Raw genomic sequence first — 22,641 nt, forward strand, 5'->3', positions numbered from 1 at the left:
AACATATATATTATGTGAAGAGCATATAATCTCATATTCCCAGCTAAACAAATGAAGTCATGTGCTTTGTGGCTTGACTTCAAAAGGCAAGGGGACGGAAATTTACTCACACAACTGATCTTTCCCCATGTTCTTGCTGCTGTTTCTCCCTGAGCCCCACCCCCACCCCCCAAAGCCTCTGTGCAGGATTAGGGGAGGCAGTGGCAGCCTGAGGACCAGGCTATGGATCCCAGGACTGGAGTGCCTAAACAGCAGTACTGCATCAATATCAGTCCTTTATCTTTCCTATCTTTCTAGATAGTCATGCCTGTTATGTTCATTTTTCAGAGTACTCTGTCTTTGGACCATGTGATTACCTCTGCCATTCTCACCACCTAGAAAGAGGAAGGGAACAAATGGATCCGTTTTTTGGGGGGGTGAGGAGAGAAAAGCACCCCCATTTGTTGCTTTTCAGTCACTTGGTGAGCGAAGGGGGAAAAAAGGAGACTGAGGTTGGTGATTATGCACAGGCAGGTGCACTGGATTGGTCTGGTGCATTTGTACTGCACTAACCTCCTCATTGCCTGGCCCCTTTCCCTGCAGTAAACAGTAGTGACCCACATGCCACAAAGATAGTGTAATTGCTTCACGCCACCAGCAACCTGCTTCTGGCTAGAGCCCAGTTCTCAAATAAAGTATGACAAGATGAGGTGGGGGGGGGGGAAGTATGACAAGATAGGGGAGTCATCATTAAATCTACAGACCACCCCCTGACTGCTTAACTTAGCTAAACCTTGCTTCCCCAAGTCAACTTCCAAAATAGTAGCTAGCAGGGTAGTCAAATATGGTGAATGTCATCTTTGCCTCTCCAACCCTTTCCTTCTGCAGCTGCAGAACAGTAGCTTGTTGGCACAGTCAAAAGATTTGGCCAGCTAGCTGCATTTGGAAAGAATTTTGACACAGTTGTGGCTGGTTTCCAAGGGGGAAGCCTATTTATTTGGAGGCTGCAGTTGGTAGTGGGTTGCCACTGGTGGATGAGTTCCAAAGGGAAAATTCCGAAGGAGAGTAAGTTTCTCCCTTGAAATATGGCAAGAGTGAGGGACCTCTGGCATGGACTATTGCTTGTGGATGTGTTTGTTCCTAGGTGAAAGGCTGAAGCAGCCTCTCTTCCCCCCTCTCTGTGACTGTCTCTCTCTGTGTTAGCCTGGTCTCCAAATGAAAAGTGACATGATTGATTGGCTGTACTCTTTATTGTACTTTTCTTTTGTATTAATGTGTTGTTCACTGCACTGGAGGCCTTTGGACCAAAAAGTGGGATATAAATAAACCATAACATACCTTATGGTAGAGCTTTCCCCCCCAATGTGTCCATTTTCTCTATGCAGGTATTTTACATATTTGTGAGCACCGAAACATGTGATTCCTACTTGCAGTTTGAATAGATAAGTATAGTCAAGCAGAAGCTTCATCTGGTAATACTGCTGATCTCTACAGTACCTGATTTGACCAGTCTTGTAACCCACTTCTTTGTCTAGCACAGAATGGCTTGATAATGCTCAAATGGCCCAAACGTTCTCTTGCCACAGTTTTTTTGCAGTAGAGTAGCATATGTATGATCAAGTGAATGAAAAGCATATTTTGGGACTTCCGGGTTGGCGCCATTGGTAATGGCGGATTCCCTCTGAGCTTCTGAGGGACCAGCTCCACGGGATCGGGTCTGACCGCTGCGGCAAAGCGGGGACCCTTCAAAAATCACAGGCGGGTGAAGCCTGTGAACATGGGGACTCGGCGGGCACCTTTTGCGCCCCCCCAAACAGTGAAGGGACCCGTTTAAGGGCTCCGTAGCGAGATGGGGTGAGTGGCGCGGTGCTGAGAGTTGACTGCTTCTTCCGCGGAGTGAAGCCTCACAGCCGTTATCGGAGAGCACTTACTTTTTCCTGGGACAATCTGACTTCGAAAGTAACTACCCGTGAGTAGGATTAAATTGGATTTAAAGGGAAAAATAACTTAATTCGGCACCGAAGCGGGAAGGTATAAACAGGAAGTCCGCCTTTCTTTCTTGTAAACAGATCAAAGCAAAGAGACTGTAAGCGGAAACTCTGAAAGACGTTTGAAAAAAGACTTAAATCTTAACATCAGGAAAGCGATCTCCCCTCTGGATTGCAGGAGAGGAGGGGGGAAAGGTTCGAACTGTATTTATCTGCAAAAAAAAGAGGGAAAGGAAGCTAAAATCCACCGCTTAGAGCCTGGGAACGGACTGCCCTGAGACAAGGAATGCCGCTCTGTGAAAAGCACTATCGATAAGCAGAGGACTTTTGACAGCTAACTCTGCAAGAGAGATACAGTGTTTCTGGACTTCTCCTGGCTTTAAAGTAACTGACTAAAGTAACTGATTAAGTGCAACTGAAACTGTTTTTCCCTGTGAATTGGGGGACTTATAAAGACTATTTTCTTTTCTTAAAGTTGCAAGCTTTGGCTGCTACTGTGTCCCCCTATAGGAGGTTTGACATTGCTACAATAACAACTGAGCTAGGGGAATTTTCCATTTCAAAACAAATTCTAGCTGTGGGATCGACCTTGGACTCCCATGAGAGTGTTATGGCAGATGGAAGAGGAAAGTTAGAATTGACTCAGGAAAAAACTACTAGGTCTGGCAGACCCTATCGGACAGATACTGCGTCGCAGCGAAGAGCTTCAACATCTGGCCCTTCTGGACCATCTGGATTACCAGGGGCTGCACCTCCACAAGTTAAATTAAAAGTAATGTCGTCCGAAGACATTTTGGCTCAGGCACTAGGGAAAATTAATGAATCTTTGGAAAATTTAACTAAACAAGTAGCTGAAACAAATAAACAAGTAGCTGAAGCATCATTTAAAATTGACCAAAACACTACAAGCATTAATAATTTGGGACAGAAGGTGAATACCAACACAGAGTCTATTGAAAAATTGTTACAGGAATCTGCTTTGACCCGAAAGATAGCCGAAGAAGCAAAAGATATAGCACCTGTCACTCAAGAGAAGATACCACCGATTTATAGGCAACTTGAGGACCACGGTTTGACACTGTCTATGATTGAATTGAAGGAGAAACAAAGAAATTTAAGAATCAGGGCTGTACCAGAACTTGAGAAAGATAACTTGACTGAATTTCTTACGCAGGAGTTTGCAGATTTTTGGCAACAGGATTTGGGGAAGGAAGAATTTAAGATAGTGAGTGCATTTAGACTTGGAAGAGGAGGAAGGAAGAACAAGGTGAGAGACTGCTTGATTACCCTTCGAACAAAAGAGGAGAGAGACAAAATCTTGAATCTGCATTACCAAAAGACTTTAGAAATTTACAACTCAAGTGTGGAGATATTTAAGGACATCCCAAAACATCTTTTGGACTTAAGGCTTAACTACGGAGATCTGGTTGCCCTGTTGAGAAGTAATAGAATCATCTTTAGGTGGGAATTCCCTCAAGGCCTGTCCTTTAAATATAAAGGAAGAAAGATAAAAATAAGATCAGTCAATGACAAAGATAGGTTTTTGAAGGACCACGGAGAAGATCTACAGAAAGAAGCGGAATCCAGAGAAGAGCCAAAAGCACTGGAAAAAGGAATACTAGATATAGCAAACTTATCTTTTGGATTGCATGGTCCAGAGAAAGTGACACCACCGACAGAACAAGAACAAACACTTGGCGCAGTTGGAGGTAAAGCGAAGTAACCCCATCAAGGCTCTGCAACTGTTAAGTTGGAATTGTAATGGTCTCAATTCTCCTCGGAAGAGAAAAGGTGTTTTTCATTTACTAAAAAAGGAACAATTGGACTTGATTTGCTTACAGGAAACACACGTTATAAGGCTACACAGGAAAGTATTGATTAACAAGAGACTGGGACAGGAGTTTATTTCATCTGATAAAGTTAAAAAAAGAGGAGTTGTGATTTATGCAAAGGAGAGACTATCACCGAAATTTATTTTTAAAGACGATCAAGGAAGATTTGTGGCAATTGAAATTCAAGTTCAAGGAGAGAAATTTTTGATAGTAGGAATTTATGCACTGAATGAGGGGAAATCTGAATTCTTTAAAAAGTTGCATGAGACCTTAATGGACTATTTGGACTATAATCTGATCTTGATGGGGGACATGAATGGAGTAGTATCTACAAATATGGATAAGGCACAAAGACAGGTAGTCACCAAGGATGGTAGACTACCTAAAACATTTTTCGAGATGACAGACAACTTGGACTTAGTTGATATTTGGAGAGCAAAGAATCCCTTGGGAAGAGAGGGAACCTTCTTTTCTGAAGCCAAGATGACATGGACTAGAATTGACCAAATATGGGTAACTAGAAGAATGGCACCAAAGACAAGAAAAGTGGAAATCTGCCGAAAAACCTGCTCCGACCATAATGCTGTTAAGATGGAAATGAAACTAACACCAACTGGCTCCTTTAGATGGAGGATGAATGACACCTTATTTAGAGATGAAGAAGTGCTTAAGAAGGCCCAAAAAATCTTGAGAGATTATTTTGAGATAAATATGAGCACCAATGTGGAAAAAAGAGTAATCTGGGACGCAAGCAAAGCTGTCATGAGAGGGTTCCTGATACAACAGAATGCAATAAAGAAGAGAAGCCAAAATGAGAAGAAAGATAAAATTTTGGGGAAAATAAAAGAAAGTGAGAAGAAATTGAGAGTAAAACCAAAGTCGCAGGAGATTTTGAGAGAAATAAAGTTATACCAAGTACAATATATGGAAATGATGAATCTGGAAATAGAATGGAAAATTAAACAAATGAGACAAAAAACATTTGAATCAGCTAATAAATGTGGGAAATTGCTGGCCTGGCAAATGAAAAAAAAGACAAAAATTAAATACTATCACAAATTTAGAAGTGGAAGGAAAGAACATACACAACCCAACCGAGATTAGAAACTGTTTCCAGAGGTACTTTAAACAACTATACACACAAGGGCCACAGAAAGAAATGGACATAGACCGATTTCTGAAGACAAACGGATTACAAAAAAACTCTCAAGAAAGTAAATTAATGTTGAATTATAAAATAACTGAACAGGAAGTAGAAGGTGGCATCCAAAACATGCAATTGGGCAAATCTCCAGGACCGGATGGGCTGACTTCTAGATATTATAGATCCTTGAAAGAGTGGTTAATACAGCCTTTAAAGGAAGTCTGCAATGAAATATTGGAAGGGAAAAGGGCACCAGAGTCGTGGAAAGAGGCGTACATTACACTTATACCGAAAACAGAGACTGAAAAGACTCAGCTTAAGAACTACCGCCCCATATCATTACTTAATGTGGATTACAAAATTTTTGCAGACATTTTGGCCAAGAGATTGAAAAAAGTGTTGATGGAAGAGATTCATAAAGACCAAGCGGGCTTTCTCCCGGGAAGACACTTGTCTGACAATTTGAGGAATATAATTGATATTCTGGAAAAACTAGAAGTGAACATAAATACTAAAGCAGTTTGATATTTGTGGACGCAGAGAAAGCTTTTGATAATATCTCTTGGAGTTTTATGAAGAAGAATCTACAGGGGATGGGGGTAGGCCAAGGTTTTGAAAACGGTATAAGTGCAATTTATTCAGAACAAAAGGCTAAACTAATTGTAAATAATGTGGTGACGGAAGAATTTAAGATAGAAAAAGGGACAAGACAAGGTTGCCCAATTTCCCCATTGTTTTTTATATCGGTCCTGGAGGTTTTGCTGAACATGATTAGAAGGGACCAGCGGATTAAAGGTATACAGGTCGGAGCTAAACAGTACAAATTAAGAGCATTCGCAGATGACTTAGTATTGACGCTACAGGAGCCAGAATCTAGTACTAAAAGGGTTTTAGAATTAATTCAAGAATTTGGTCAGGTGGCAGGATTTAAACTGAATAAGTTAAAAACCAAGGTTTTAGAGAAAAATTTAACACCGATTGAGAGAGAGAGGTTTCAGAATGAGACAGGCTTGACAGTGGTTAAGAAAGTAAAATACCTGGGGATTAATATGACAGCCAAAAATGGGAACTTATTTAAAGACAATTATGAAAAATGTTGGACAGAAGTGAAAAAAGACTTAGAAATTTGGTTAAATTTGAAGCTTTCACTGCTAGGCCGTATTGCTGCGATAAAAATGAATGTATTGCCTAGAATGTTGTTTTTGTTTCAAACATTGCAAATTGTGGACAAGATGGACTGTTTCAAGAAGTGGCAGAGAGATATTTCTAGATTTGTCTGGCAGGGCAAGAAGCCCAGAATAAAATTTAAGATATTAACTGATGCAAAGGAAAGGGGTGGATTTGCCCTGCCAGACTTTAAACTTTACTATGAATCAGCAGCTTTTTGCTGGTTGAAAGAATGGCTACTTCTTGAAAATACAGACATTTTGGATTTAGAAGGTTTTAACAACGTATTTGGATGGCACGCATATCTGTGGTATGATAAGGTCAAAGCACATAAAGCATTTAAAATCATATTGTCAGGAAAGCACTGTTTAGTGTTTGGATAAGATACAAGGACTTATTGGAAAATAAAACCCCAAGGTGGCTATCACCGATGGAAGCGAAAGCTCAGAAAAAGCTCAATACGGAGGTCAAATGGCCGAAATATTGGGAAATTTTGGAACAAGATGGAGATAGACTGAAATTGCAGAGTTTTGAGAAACTAAAAAACAAAGTGCGAGACTGGATTCATTATTATCAGATAATGGAGGCATACAATTTGGACAATAAAATTGGCTTTCAGGGGGGGGAATCAAAATTGGAAACAGAACTGTTAGAACCTAAAACTAAGAATTTGTCAAGAATGTATAACTTGCTGTTGAAATGGAATACTCAGGATGAAACGGTGAAATCTGCTATGATTAAATGGGCACAGGATGTTGGACATAACATAATGATGGCTGACTGGGAACAGTTATGGACCACAGGTATGAAGTTTACGGCATGCAACGCCTTAAGAGAGAATATTATGAAAATGGTATACAGGTGGTACATGACCCCAGTCAAGCTTGCAAAAATCTATCACTTGCCCGATAATAAATGTTGGAAATGTAAAGAAACTGAAGGTACATTCTTTCACCTTTGGTGGACGTGCCCAAGGATTAAGGCTTTCTGGGAGATGATATATAATGAAATGAAAAAGGTATTTAAATATACCTTCTTGAAGAAACCAGAGGCCTTTCTCCTGGGCATAGTTGGCCAATTGGTGCCAAAGAAGGACAGAACTTTTTTTACGTATGCCACAGCAGCAGCAAGAATACTTATTGCAAAGTACTGGAAGACACAAGAGCTACCCACTCTGGAAGAATGGCAGATGAAGGTGATGGACTATATGGAACTGGCGGAAATGACTGGCAGAATCCGAGACCAGGGAGAAGAGTCGGTGGAAGAAGATTGGAAGAAATTTAAAGACTATCTGCGGAAATATTGTAAAATTGATGAATGTTAGAATGATGTTGGATAGAAATTAAGCGGTTTTCAGCTGTAATATTATAAGGGAATATGAAAAATGGATTATTTAGGTAAAAATTTAATGTCATAATATTTTAAAATTAAAGACTAGGATAAACAAAGAGGGTAGGGATTAGCTGAACCAACAAACCGAATTGGAATACAAAAAAGGGAGGCGTGAGGAGGTCCGGGAAATAAGCTAATGAAAAATAAGTAATGGAAAGATGGAGTTGATTTTAACCATTTTTTTATTTTGTATTTTTTTCTTTTTTTCATTTTCATTTTGTAATATTTTGAAAATCTTAATAAATATCTTATATATATATAAAAGAAAAGCATATTTTGTAGGGTTGTGCACTGGATTCAGCTGATGCAGAATGCCAAAATCAAATTGGGCCAATTTGGGTCGATCTGGGCTTTGGTCAAATTGGATTGATATAACCCTTGATTGCTTCAGGTTGGGTCAGCTCAATTGGAACTATCCAGAGCTGTCAAAAGGTGGTGCTGCCAGGCAAAACAGATGGGAAGAGTAGCTGAAGCCCATTTGTATAAGCTGTATGTACATTACCATAATTGCTCCTTTGTATCACTGTAGTACATGGAAGTTTCTACTCTAATCAAGACTGGTTCTATTCAGCAAGGCTCTACACAGACACAGTAAGAGAGATGGCAAAGAGCTTATAGATACATCAAATTCCAGGGTTTGAAGGAAGCAAAACCAAAGTTCATTAAGAGTGGCCATCAGCCTTAAGGCATGGTCCTAGTCACCCAGATCTCACCACACAGTTCAGGGTGCTACAAGCAGAGATCAGGAACCATTTGACTTCTGAACGGATTGTATCAGATGACTCAAGCAACAGAGAAAAGCTATACAGAAGGGAAATAATAATGTTGTTGAAATAGAAAAAGCAGCTAAATGATGGGATGTCTGGATTTATAAAATAAGGTAGTATGATAAGACACATATTTCTTAACTTAGCTGTAACAATAGTTATCTACCTGTCCCTATAATAAAACATTGGGCACAGAAATACTTTGTCTGGTGAGAGAAGCTATGAAAAGTTTAAGGTGTTGAGTTGCATCCAGCTAATTTCTACTCAGACTTGACCCACCGAAATTAATGAGCCTTAGTCATGTTCATTAATTTCAATGGGTCAACTTTGAGTTGAACTAGCATTGGATACAATTCAATGTTTCCCATGCTGTAGATACAAATCCCATGGTTGGCTCTGAGTCATTTCACAAATTATGCAGAGGCAAGGGAGCTGCAGCCAGTCAAGATTCCTAGTATTCCAGGATTCCATTTGCACAGTAGCTGTCGAAGCAGACATGTACAGGCATTCATACTTAACATTTTTAGGTGTGCTGTTAAAATAAATAATGTCTACCAAGGGATAGAGGAGAAATTCATTTCATTTCACATTGAAAGTTGTACCTAATTTGTAGTTTCCAAAACAGTATGTGAACTACATAGTCACTTGTCAAAATTCACACTTCTCCAAATTTTGCAATAAAGTAGGCCAGCCAAGCAGTGTGTACAAAAATGCATATACTAGGGTAAAGTGTGCATAAAATGTCTGTGTTAATAACAACAACATGCAAAATGCATAATATGAGGGGAAACTGTTTTGTAAAAATGTGTATATTAGGCAAAATTGCACACAAGTGTTTATATTAGGAGAAATTTGTACTGCAATGCTGACACATTTTCATGAGGATTTTAAAAATAAACAAATAGATCAGAAAGAGATGCGAAAATGTGCAGGACTGAATTTAAGATTGGAAAAAAATGAGAAAGTAGGAGAAACTAAAATTGACTGAATCACCCATCCTCAGATGTATCCTTGACATGTCATGAGTAAAGAGACCTGAGTGTAGGCTTCTGCAGCCCTTCAAAATCTCATGTGCCTAGTAGTGCAAGTACTGTATGATAAAGACACAGAATCATAGAATCGCAGAGTTGGAAGGGATCACAGGGTCATCTAGTCCAACCCCCTGTGATGCAGGAAACTTGAACCGACAACCGTGAGATTAAGAGTCTCATGCTTTACCAGCTAAGCTATTCAGTTCATCCACAAGCACATAAAATTCATTATAGAAAGAATGGCTCATTGGTCATCCCACCTTCAACTCTCTTAAAAATGCATGGTTTCAACCCTCATTTAGAATCCTTTATTTGATGGAGGGGTTGAAACTTTGTCTGTTAGGATAAATTAGCATGATTTCTGTTTTCATTTGGTCCAGAAGGCATCATGCTTATGGTCAACAGGTTTCCTGCAACTTTATTCCAAAGCAGTAACCATAATATTGGTTGCTGTTGCAACAATGCTAGCACAGTTTGCTTTGTGCATGTGCTCTTGGGGCTGCTGCTGCTCTGAAGATTGGTGTACAATGCAGCCTGGGGTGTGTGGAATCATCAGTGGGCCACACACACAGTATAGCTTTTTGAATTGGTCCCTAGATATACAGGAGAATGTGTGTGCGCGCGCACGTGCCCCATAGGGAGATAACAAATAATTAGGTAGAAATTAGAAATGTTTCCCATATCAGCATGTGAAACTCATTCTTTTCGAGATAGATTTCCCCCCCTCTCTGTGACATGTTGTATTAAGTGTCTTTAAAAAGAAAATTAACAAAGACGGACAAATCAGGACTTAATAATGTATTGAAAAGGACTCCCCAGCTAACAACCCATTTTAATCAGCATTTGGCATCTATCACAATATCCTAGATTCATTCAGGGTTCTAGTCCCTCAACACTTTAGGACTGAGCTAAACTGGTCATAAAGAAAGAAAAGTCAGTTCTGAGCAATTTCCAAATCTCTGCTCTGTTTCCTTTTAGACACACCTAAACCACCCACAGAGGACACATTCATCCTGTCTGATGAATATCGGAGCTTGGCAAGGCTGAAAAGATCCCCCATTAAAAGTCAGAAGAGTGGAAGTTTGAATGTTGAAACTCTAGTTGTGGCAGACAGGAAAATGCTGGAGAAGCACAGCAAGGAGAATGTGACTACGTACATCTTGACTGTCATGAACATGGTAAGAAAGGATGGTGCAGCTGATGAATCCTTTTATACAGTACAAGAAGCCCTCAGCTTGCACTCACATTGGTTAGGCAGGTGGGGAAGTAAAATTAATAAATGGAGAGACAGGGAAACCTACTGCTCTCCATTTCTTTAACCCCCCCCCCATCTACACACTCAGTGAATTTTTCTTGTTTACTGGGAAGGGAGCTGGGAGGGTTCTGACAGCACCCTGGAACCCTTGCAACACCTTCTCAAAGTCTGGTAAGCTTGACAGTGCCTTCCTTACCAGCCTCTGCCACCTCACTTACTGGAACCACTTACCACAATGTACATTTTGAGATGAGCTTCCTAGAAAATTGTCATTAGCTGGCAATGCTACAAGCATCTACTCAAGCTCCTTACATACCGGGGCCAGTGTTAGGGGCTGGCATGTTTGTGTGTCTATTGAGCACCCACACCTTGGTACCAAGAGTGTCCTTGACCTGCTCATTCCCTTCACTGTTGCATCTTGCTTGTTCACTCTGGCCCCAACAGTGGTGGTGGTGATGATGATGATAAGGAAGAACAGTAGATGCTGCTGCCTGCAGTAGGCACTGTTCCAATACCCTGTCCTGTTAATGCAAGATTTCAGCAAGAGCAGTGGGATTTTTCACCCTCTGTGCACCCTGCACCACCCCCAGATTTGCTTCATGTCATGAAGCCTATGAACACAGGAGTAGTCAGATGACAAGGTAGAGAATGGTGATTTGGAGGTGCCCAGCCTGGGGGAAGGTGCTGGAGGATTAGAGTACACTGGTACCTCGGGTTACATACACTTCAGGTTACATACGCTTCAGGTTACATACAGACTCCGCTAACCCAGAAATAGTACCTCGGGTTAAGAACTTTGCTTCAGGATGAGAACAGAAATTATGCTCCGGCGGCGCGGCGGCAGCAGGAGGCCCCATTAGTTAAAGTGGTGCTTCAGGTTAAGAACAGTTTCAGGTTAAGAACGGCCCTCCAGAACAAATTAAGTACTTAACCCGAGTACTTATAGTACTGTATAGTACTCAAGTAATGAAGAACCGAGAGAAGAGTCTGACCTCAGGGAGGGCCAAAGTGGGGATCTGGACTGGGAGAAAGGGCCAAGGAGGTAGTCAGAAGAGCAACCCACCTTAATAATAATAATAATAATAATAATAATAATAATAATAATAATACCCCACCTATCTGGCTGGGTTTCCACAGACACTCTGGGCGACTTACAGCACATAAAAAACAGTAAAACATTAGACATTAAAAATTTCCTGATACAGGGTTGTCTTCAGATATCTTCTAAAAGTCAGATTGTTGTTTATTTCCTTCACATCTGATGGGAGCGCGTTCCACAGGGCAGTTGCCACTACTGAGAAGGCTCTCTGCCTGTAACTTTGCTTATCGCAGTGAGGGAACCAGCAGAAGACCCTCGGAGGAGGACCTCTGTCCAGGCTGAAGGATGGGGGAAGAGATGCTCCAGTTATACTGGGCTGAGGAATTTTAGTTGTTTAGTTGTTTATTCTCTGGACATCTGATGGGAGGGCGTTCCTCAGGGCAGTTGCCACTACCGAGAAAGCTCTCTGCCTGGTTCCCTGTAACCTCACTTTTCACAATGAGGGAACTGCTAGAAGGCCTTTGGAGCTGAACCAAAGTAATCAGATGCCCTGAACACAATATCACTGCTGTTTGAGAGGCCTTGGTGCCTCCCATTAGTGGGAAGGGACCATCCATCTCAAGGGATGCACCTAAGGATAGATTTGATGGTGAGGTGCCCCAGTTGTCTCTGTGGAGGTAACTGCCTGGCTTGAAGAGACCTTGTGAACTTTGTCTACTTACAGGTCTGACTGCTTGCTTGTCCAGTCCCAGGTCTGGGGGAAATGACAACACAAATAACTGTGTCCCCCTGCTCTTAAAAGGGGGAGCTCAGGGTGTGTGTCAAGTGTTGGAACAATTTCTTCGTTTTTGCCTTGCCGTGTATTGTAGAGCCCTACCATGCCTTAGGAATCTGTAACCTTCAGTTCAACCTTTGTTGGGACCCTGTCCTATTTTTTGGAATAAAATTTACAATCATAACACCCAAGTTGAGAGTTTGAGTTGGCAGTTTAGGGGCTGTGTGGTGTTGGAGAGAGGGAGAGAACATTCTGTTGTGCAAGGAGAATTCCTTGCGCTGACAGAATGCTCATCTTAGTGCTATGTTGAATACAACCCAATTATTCTAATTTTAATTGTAAACCAGTTTGGATAACTATTTTTGTGTTGGAAACATGTGCACAAATGTTATCTTTTTTTTAAAAAAAAACCAACATAAATGTGCACAAGTGCATAGATACACTTGTGGGGGAGGGGCAATAATGGAGGGTGGCAGCAAGAGGGAGGGTGTTGAAACAAGGTAAACTTTCAGCAAATGGAGTATTCCCTCACCACCCTGCCAGTATTTTTTTGGTTTGGCTGTGCTGACTATATGACTTCCAGAGCACAGATGGAAATGAGAGAATCCTTGGCAGAGCTTTGGTTCAAAGCGGCCTGATGGTCTTGTGTAGCAAAGATAGAATGAAATATATGTATGGAGATGTGCTTTTCTTTCTTAAATCATTTCCTTTTTCACAGCAGTGCTTGGCCTGGTCCACGCATGGCTTTTGTACTTGCAAGAAGCTGTGTCATTTTAAATTAAAGAGCACAATGGACTCAAACCCAAGCCCTTGTTTGAGTGATTAAGCCTTGCTCCGGTGTGAGGAAGGAAATAAGGTTATGAACTTGCTCCTTCCTTCCCCTTCTGACCTCTCCCCTTGCTTATGCTAGCAAGAGCATTGCTCAGAAGTCTGAATGCCTCCTTCTTTGGAAATCAGTCCAGTCACCCTTCATTAATGAGGGACAGGGTACAGATGGTTGGATCTGAAGCTAAGGGCAGAGGAGAAGGATGTGAAGGAATACCACACTTGCTTTTTGTACTAGCTCATAGCTTGTTTCCAGGCACAATTCTTGCCCTATGAAGTTCTAACCAGGGTTACAACAGTACTTTTTCACCTGCACTTGCTTCTAATTCATTTCCAGACCTAATTCAAGGTTCTGGTGTTGACCTTTAAAGCCCTGACACCTGGGTATGGAATAGAACAGCTTCTCCCATAAGTAACTACCCAGGGGTGTTTAACTGCACCTTGTGATGTCATTAAATTGACACAATATGCTTAATGTTAATTTTCACTTCAAATGATGGGTTATGAAACTGGCTTGTTTTGCCAAACCATAGTTAGCTGTGGTCACTGTTTAGGGGTTGAATGCAACACTAAAGTGTGGTTAACAGAAAACAGAAGTGAAAGCTTCCTTTTGCCTCCTTATGTGGCTATGCCAGAGGAAGGGGAAAGAGGGGGGCACATGACCTTGGGGCTTGCTGTGGCTCACTCAATGTTCAGATGTGACCATTGGTAAGCAACTGAGCTGTGAACCTGGAAGAAACTCAGTTCAAATTCTGGCACTGAATCATCAGGCTATTGTATTGAAGACATTGGGCTGTCACTGCCATTAATGTTTGTCTGCAAAAATGTTTAAGACTGATGATCCAATTAATTTCATGTTGTGAACTGCATAGAAATATTTCCTGAAGGACCATGTCTTTGTAAATTAATATGTCATCCAGCACATCTCCATGCTGTCTGCATTTAATATAGTACTTGTGAAGGGATGGATTAAAAACTTATTTTCCTTTTGCTTACTACTTGTTATTTTCCTTTCTTTTTTGTTTGTGCTAACCTTCACATAGGTATCAAGTCTTTTTAAGGATGGCACAATTGGAAGTGACATCAATATTGTAGTTGTGAGCCTTCTTCTTCTGGAACAGGAACCCGTAAGTGATGTTTCATCAGACTCAGAGAGGTTGTATACAAACTCAATTCCACAGACGGAATTCCATAGGGGAATTCTCACGATGTTGTAAATCATACATATGAACATGTGCCATTTTTGTACTACCAATGATTGAGGCTACAGTGTGCCTGGAAAGCAGGCACCGTGACAAGGCAGGCTTGTTGCCATCTCATTGCATCTTTCTCTGGCATGCACCCTCAGCTTAGCCCCACCACTCCTGCCTCACTTTTGCTGAGTGACAACAGCAATCACCCACCCTCTGTTTCCAGATTTAGAGGAGAAGGAGACACAGCTCAATGGCTTTGGAGCCAATCCCTTTGGAAAAGTCTCTTCCCCCATTCCTGGCCAACTGGGAATTTTGCTGCCCACCTAGCCTGCCACCCAGGTCATACACCCCCTTTCTCCCTTGATCTGGCCCTGTAGATCTTTCCTCATAAGACTTTCATTGCCTTTGAAGAATTCTTCCTTTTTCAGTTGCTGGTAGTAGATTTTTTTTCTTGTCTGTAGGGTGGACTGATGATCAACCACCATGCAGACCAGTCATTAAACAGTTTTTGCCAGTGGCAATCAGCTCTGGTTGGAAAGAATGGGAAGCGTCATGACCATGCCATCTTGCTTACTGGATTTGATATATGCTCCTGGAAGAATGAACCATGCGACACTTTAGGTATGGGCATATTCTATGGCAGCCTCCCCCAACATTGTGTCATCCACATGTTTCCAGCTATGGGGCTGATGGACATGATGGATGCTCTGGGAGGGGTGGCTTCCTAGGCAGGAAACCATTTGCTAGGATATATTATAGGGTATCACGGCTGAGAAATATCTCACATTGTGGTAGATGCAATCCAGCTGCAAAGTTGTGCCTGTTTTAAAAGCATTGAGAGTTCCAGAGAGTTAAGGAATCATTACAACAAGAAGCTTTTAAAATAAACTGAAAACAATGAAAGAAACTTGAGAGGAATAGCTTGGAATATGATCTTTGCTTTGGTCATGTTATAAGGAATCAAAGGAGGCACAGTGCCCAAAAACCACATATGAGTTTCCCAATTTTAATGCCCTCCCCTCAACAACATACTTACCTTCATTACTAATCCAGTCCCAAAGGCAGCCCAGCACAAATGAGTCAATTTGAAAGTAGCAAGTTTATATGTCAGTCTTTCACAGTTTTCTACAGGATTATCTGATCTGCAGCATTTTGGACTCAGTGGTATTGAAATGAAGGAAAGGGTCTTCTGGAGGATGGGCACTGTGCCTGGGGAATATTCAATGCAGTCAGGTTGCTTCAGATTTTTGAAAATATCTCTGGCCAAGGGCACTCTCATTCTTTCTGGCTGACCTTCAGGAAAGAGCTGGCGCCCTTTTCCAGAATAGCTTTCCTAACTGACAGGACTGTTGTTGAGTCAGCAGAGAAAAGGAGCCTGTGTTAGTTTTGTAGGCTAACTGCTGCAGACAGAATGCATTTTTCTTGGATCGGGCCCAGCATTGCCATGTGCATGTGAGTTTGCCTTGTGCATTCTTCTACATGACAAAGCTTAAATGAGCACAAAATCTTCCTAACACAAACTATGTTCTGAATCTCTGTGATGTTATGCAGCAGAATAAAGATATAATGCCATTCAACCATCCTTTCCCTGGCAGGTTTTGCTCCAATCAGTGGAATGTGCAGTAAATACCGCAGTTGTACAATCAATGAGGACACGGGGCTTGGTTTGGCATTTACTATTGCCCATGAATCTGGACACAAGTAAGCTATTCCTCGTGAGTCTTTCCCTCCCTACAAGCTACTAAAAGACTGTTATTATTATTACTAAAGACAGACACACACACTGCTTTGGCTGATATTTTATTATTATGTTTGATAGAAGATTATGACCTTGCTGATCCGGCAGTGTTCCATCATTACAGCTGTTATCTAATGCAGTGCTAAGTACCATCAGTGAAAGGATTTCTGCTTCCACAATGGGACTTTCCCCCTTCTACTCCAACTATGCACATCCCATGCCCTCCCCAAACCTGCTCTAGAGTGTTGGGGAAAACTTCAAAAGAGATTTAGGGGAGATTTCATAGTGCAGCTGATCCTTAGTGGGATTTACAATCTGTGCTGATCAGCTGACCCCTGTAGAGGAAGATCTTTTCCATCATTGGCCTGAATTTAAACTGGCAACTCCAAAGGTAGAGGTGGGAGCAATTAGCATTTTTTAAAAAATGCTGAAAATTCTTCAGCATTTCATATAGTTTCAAATAGTTTTGTATGTAGTTTCAAATAGTTTTGTATGTAATTTTGACTGATGCACACATTTTTGCAAACATCTCCAAATATAAGGCATTTTTGTATGTTATTTTCATTAGTTTTAATGCATATTTTTGCCTAAGATATGCATTTTTGTAAATTATTTGACGTTTAGAGAACTGCATCACAAAATTTAGAGAATTGTGAATTTCAAAGGATATCTATGTTTCAGTTCTCACACTGTTTCAGAAAGTTCAGCTTTGAGAGATTCACCTTTAAAAGTGAAGTGAATTAAATTTCTCCCCCATCCCTAGCCTAAACCCACTGGAGGGTTGGGGATCTGAGGTTTTGGATGATTTAGTTACATTTGCATTTTAATCAGCTATTTTACATTTGATCTTTAAAATCAACTATTTGCTACCTGAACTTTTGAGATGAGGGATTGATGAATGTTGCACTTAAATATATATGAATGTTTGCTATGACATTGCGTTCCCAAGGTATCAGTTGCAGGCTAACCGTGGCTTTGAGCACGGAGGCAGAATTAAATCCAGAATTTCTTTTGTTCAGGAATCTGTATGAAAACACATCCTGCACAGAAGCTCCTCATTGTTGGCTTGACAGTTCCATTCAGCTTGTCCCCTTTTGTCAATGGGCATGCTGCTGTCATCCCATTCACTTGCTACATGGATCTCTGATTCTGCATGACTGCTTGGAGCTATTCAGTTCTCATTGTGTAAATATACTGTAGAGCATTGACTGTGACCTCATGGCTATATGAGTGGTCCTTTTGCAGGTCCATCTGAAAGGAAATGAGGAATTAAAGGCTCATCCTAAACCTAGTGGTAACTTTGTCAGGGATTTCACTGGGGGGAAACAGGAACAAATATCTGATGGAATTCAGAACTATATCTTTCAGGCTATGTATAGATGTACAAGGGATGCGGGTGGCGCTGTGGGTAAAACCTCAGCGCCTAGGACTTGCCGATCGCATGGTCGGCGGTTCGAATCCCCGCGGCGGGGTGAGCTCCCGTCTTTCGGTCCAAGCTCCTGCCCACCTAGCAGTTCGAAAGCACCCTTAAGTGCAAGTAGATAAATAGGTACCGCTTTATAGCGGGAAGGTAAACGGCGTTTCCGTGTGCTGCTCTGGTGCCAGTTCACCAGAGCAGCTTCGTCATGCTGGCCACGTGACCTGGAATTGTCTGCAGACAGCGCTGGCTCCCGGCCTCTAGAGTGAGATGAGCGCACAACCCTAGAGTCTGTCAAGACTGGCCCGTACGGGCAGGGGTACCTTTACCTTTACCTTATAGATGTACATAATTGCGTTGGTGGGATTGAGAAGGATGCACACTGTTAGTGGTTCATACCAATAACCTTCTTCCTAGGATCAGGTTCCCCTGTTGGAAAAGTCTGTTTTGCTCATCACTGATTGGCTGGACATTGCGTCAGCCATGAAGAAATGTTACACCTCTTCTCAGAGCAGTACAACACATAGCACAGATTGGCTTGTCTTTCCATTGGCTTGTCACGAAATCTCCTTTCTCCCCAGCATAGGTGCCATCTCACACTGAAGATTGTGGGTGCCTGCAACAAAGGGCTTCAACTTTGCCCATTGACTTTGTGGGGGCATAGAGGGAAATGTGGGTGGAGCCAGAAGCAAAAGCAAGTAGAGCAACAGATAGGAACACAGAAGCTTATACTGAGTCACACCATTGGTCTCTTTAGCCAAGTATTGTCAACCTTGGCTGGCAGTGGCGCTCCACAGTTTCAGACAGGGGCCCCTCCCAGACCTGTCTGGAGATGTTGGGGATTGTCTGCATGCAAGGCAGATGCACTACCAGTGAACTTAATCTCTTCCTTTGCACATACCAGACATGCAAAAGTCAGAGGCTTCTATGCCCATCCACCATGCAAACAGTTTAAGGACATATTCCTACCAAGCAAAAGCACTCAAGGAGAGTACAGAACAGGGTTGGTGAGGGGTATGACCTGGGAAGAGAGAAAGAGATAGGCAGGGGAGGGGCCTGGGGGAGAGTCCTAGGAGCCAGACAAAGAGGGCATGCTATAATTTCTCCTGAGGTTCCTGGTTTCTGCTGTATTGGAATTAACTCCTTAAGAGAATGCTGGTGTCATGCTCTCTTGTAGAAGCCCTATAGAAATTAAATAGGAGCAGTGCAAGAAGACACTTCCTACAACTGATTGATTGTGCCCAGAGAAAATTAGATAAAGCTGGGTAATAAGCACACATTTTTGCATCTTACTTTCTTCTTCTATTTATCATTAAGTAATACAGATCATTTGTCATTCCCTTTAGGAGTTGTTTCTTCTTCTTCTTCTTCTTCTTCTTCTTCTTCTTCTTCTTCTTCTTCTTCTTCTTCTTCCTATTATAACCTTCCTTTTTCAGCTTGGCATATGAATGCTGATATCCGGACAGGAAGGATTTATGAAATGCCTTCCAAAAAAAGTATCTTGGAAAGACTGCAATTCTTTCATTTGGCAATAACTGCTAGAAATTTCTTCCATTGTCATTTGTCCAAGCGTGTGCCTTTTCAGCTGTATAATATAGGAAATTGGCAGCAATGGCCTTCAGATGCCTAGAGGCAGATGATCCTTAGAAGTGTTGCCTAATGATCCTATTAGCAGTCAGATAGTAATTATAGATGGGGGGGAACGTTTCAAACAATTATAGGATTTTTTGTCAAATAAATCATTTAAAGTTTGATGGGACTTCCTTCCCATCAAAATGAAGGATACCACAGCTTAGCTCAAGTTTAATTACAAAAGCCAGAGGCTTTAAAGCTGGAAATCTGGAGGAAACTAGACCTGACAGTTAAACTTCCACAACTTGAACATAAAGTCACATAAAAAGATACAACCGGTGCTTGATTCAAACACCACTTTTGCTTTTTAAATCAGATCCCATTTCCCTGTTTTGCATATATGGGCTGGTTGTATGTTTAAAGATATGGGATTGGATCCAAAGGCTCCCTTTCTCTGACATATGGAGTCTTCTCCCCTCATAGAAGGAGACTTTCCATCAGATAGAGTCATTCCATCAGATGAAGACTCCTGCTTCCATTGACCCTTTGGAACCAACCTGTTCTACTTTTGGTTTCATACCTAGTTTGGCCCTTTGTGAAATGATGATTGACACATCTACAATCAAAGGTTTACAGGCCCTTTATCATTTTGGTCGTCCTCTTCTGCACACATTCCAACTTATCAGCCAATCAACCAATCAACCAAACCAATTGCATTCTGTATCAGTTGTCATTTCCAACTGCTTACCCATGTGGAGCACTCATGAAGTAGTCTAATAATTTGCATTACCACACCATTGCCATATCATTTGTCCTTACACATTGTGAAGGCCTCTGCTTTTGTTTTTGTTTTATCTTGGAACTTTCTAGTTTTGGCATGATTCATGATGGAGAAGGGAATCCTTGCAGAAAAGCCGAAGGCAACATTATGTCTCCCACCCTCACGGGAAACAATGGAGTGTTTTCGTGGTCAGTATGCAGCCGGCAGTATCTCAACAAATTTCTCAGGTAGGCTTCAGCTTGGAAGGGCATCTTTTTGATTTCTGATACTGAGGAAGATAGCCTTGAAAAGTAAAACCGTACTGGAGCATAGTGAATCAAGTGATTAACATCACATTGAGCAGGATACTGGGGTCACACCTACTAGCTGAATGTCCCAGTTGGTCCTATTCCTTACTGACATGGGCATAGCCCGGGGGGGGGGGCAGGGAGCAGCTGTCAATAAAACAATAAAAATCAATACAAATCTGAGGTTCTGTTCCCCCAGCAAAAGCCTGCCCCCCTAAGAAAAGCCTGCAGCCTAACAAAAATCCTGGCTACATGCCAGTGGTGGGTGGGGCCAGTTTTGTACAGTTAGCTAGTTTCTACATAAACTCACATGCTGTTCAGCCAAGCAAGCAAAAGGCATTAAATTAAATTATTAAATTAAATTAAATTAACACGGACACTTATTTAGACAGGAATAATGAAATGTTTAAAAGTAAGTGGGACTTGCAAGTCTGTTGGAGTACATTATGGTATATACTGCCCCCCCATATGTGAAAGTGTTTGTTAAAACTCAACAATATATTGCTGTACTCATGATGCAATATACTGCCCTCCCTACACAGTATCCTCTCTCTCTTTTCTTCTTTTAATTTCTGTATCCCCCCCCTTTTCTTATAATTTTAAAACTTCAATCAAAATTATATGGAAAAATAAAGTAATATTTAAATACATATTCTTAGAGACTTAAATAAAATATAATAAAACCAGACTAATACAGAAACAGACCAGAATAGAATTATGGGTGAAAACATGTGGATGTGATTTGAGCAAGAAATAATTAAGTCCCTTGAGCTCCTTATCTAAGTCTCCCATTTCAATTATTGTGTTGTTTAATTGGATTGCTTTATTGTATTTTATAAATTACAAATATTTCTATTTTAATGTTTTAGTGGGACTGTCATTTTGTGAATTTTAATGATGGATCTCCATATTTTAATGTTTTGTTTTTTTATTCTTGTAAACCGCTTAGACCACCACATGTGATTAAAAAACCCCCCTAAGCAAATGTATTCTTAACAGATGCTTTCCTTCCTTCCCTTCAGTACTGCTCAAGCAGCTTGCCTGATAGATGAACCCAAACAAGCTGGACAATACAAATACCCCGATAAACTCCCAGGACAGATCTATGATGCTGACACCCAGTGCAAATGGCAATTTGGAGCAAAAGCAAAACTCTGCAATCTGAGTTTTGTAAAGGTACGAGATTCGCATCTTCCAGACAGACGTTAGAACTTGCACTGAGGAATAGCAATGAATTATAAATGGGAAGATTATGAATGAGTGGAGGGGTTCCAATGAGCTCCAGGGTCTGCACTGTTTCTAAATCTTAAATAATTTGGCAAAGCCATTGCCTGCTTTGAAGGTGTTGGCTTGGATGGAAGTCAAGGTGGTCCAGCATAGCTGCAGGGCGAGATTGTGCTTACAGGATGCAGAATCTAATTGCAATGAACGGGGGGTGGGGGGTGGGATAGAGGAGCAGGGGATGCCCAAGCTTCACTGTGCTTTTAAGAATATTTTAGTGTGATTTCTTGCCTAAGATGGAACTAGGCCAATCAGTTTTTTAAGCAGTGCATAGTTGTAGCAGAAAAAGGGATGTTACAGATATGCTTGCAAACTGCATAGCGTAATCCAGGTCTAAAATGGCATTACCTGTAGTAGTAATGCTACTATTGCTACTGGAAGTGATAATAATTACATTTGTAAAGCACTTTCAATTCTAGAAAGCTCTTCCCATGAAATAGCTAGATGACAAAAGAAACTACTTTTCCATGCAGTGCATAAACTATGGTATTCACTCCTGCAAGAGGTAGTCACCTACTAGGATGGTTTTAAAAGAGGATTAGACAAATTTGTGGGAGATAAGGCTATTGGGGCTCCTAGCCACAATGGTTATGTTCAAGCTCCATTGTTGTAGGCACTATGCTTCTGAATACAGTGGTACCTTGGAACCGTTCTCAACCTGAGGCACCACTTTAGCTAATGGAGCATCCCACTGCCGCAACACCACCAGTGCACATTTTCTGTTCTCATCCTGGGGCAAAGTTCTCAACCCGAGGTATTACGTCCAGGTTAGCAGAGTTTGTAACTCAAAGTGTTTGCAACCTGAAGCATTTGTAACCTGAGGTACCACTGTATCAGTTTCTGGCAGAACTTGGTCGAGCTCAGCTCCTGCTTTGGGGCTTCCCATATGCATGGTCAGCTGCTGTGAGAACAGGATGCTGGACTAGATGGGCCATTGGCCTGATCCATCAAAGCTCTTACGTTCTAATTCTTGCAAGAACCGTATATCAGAGATTGGGGACTGAGGGTGTGTGAGAGAGGGGCTTTGTATCAAGGCTACCTAGTGATTTCATGGCAGAGATGGAATTTGAATCAGGAAATTCCTGATTCACAACTCAGTTTTTTAGCCATTATGCTACTCCCATGCTTTGGTTTGAGTTCTCATCTAATTGATAACGCAATCAATAAGATGCAAAAGC

At 41.4% G+C, this 22,641-nt stretch overlaps 1 protein-coding gene across 4 annotated transcripts in view; it reads left to right on the forward strand.

Annotated features, from left to right (window-relative positions):
* Positions 1 to 22,641, forward strand: part of ADAMTS18 (ADAM metallopeptidase with thrombospondin type 1 motif 18) — a 103,728-nt gene that overhangs the window by 38,237 nt on the left and 42,850 nt on the right. For all 4 annotated transcript variants that reach the window (XM_081202688.1, XM_081202689.1, XM_081202690.1 and 1 more), the window contains 6 exons: positions 10,279 to 10,478; positions 14,238 to 14,321; positions 14,849 to 15,008; positions 15,983 to 16,088; positions 19,985 to 20,122; positions 21,205 to 21,358. In XM_081202688.1, coding sequence (XP_081058814.1) covers positions 10,279 to 10,478; positions 14,238 to 14,321; positions 14,849 to 15,008; positions 15,983 to 16,088; positions 19,985 to 20,122; positions 21,205 to 21,358 — 842 coding nt within the window. The remainder of the gene's footprint in view (positions 1 to 10,278; positions 10,479 to 14,237; positions 14,322 to 14,848; positions 15,009 to 15,982; positions 16,089 to 19,984; positions 20,123 to 21,204; positions 21,359 to 22,641) is intronic.

The sequence above is a fragment of the Podarcis bocagei genome, assembly GCF_964188305.1.
Source record: "Podarcis bocagei genome assembly, chromosome: 7".
Lineage (NCBI taxonomy): Eukaryota > Metazoa > Chordata > Lepidosauria > Squamata > Lacertidae > Podarcis > Podarcis bocagei.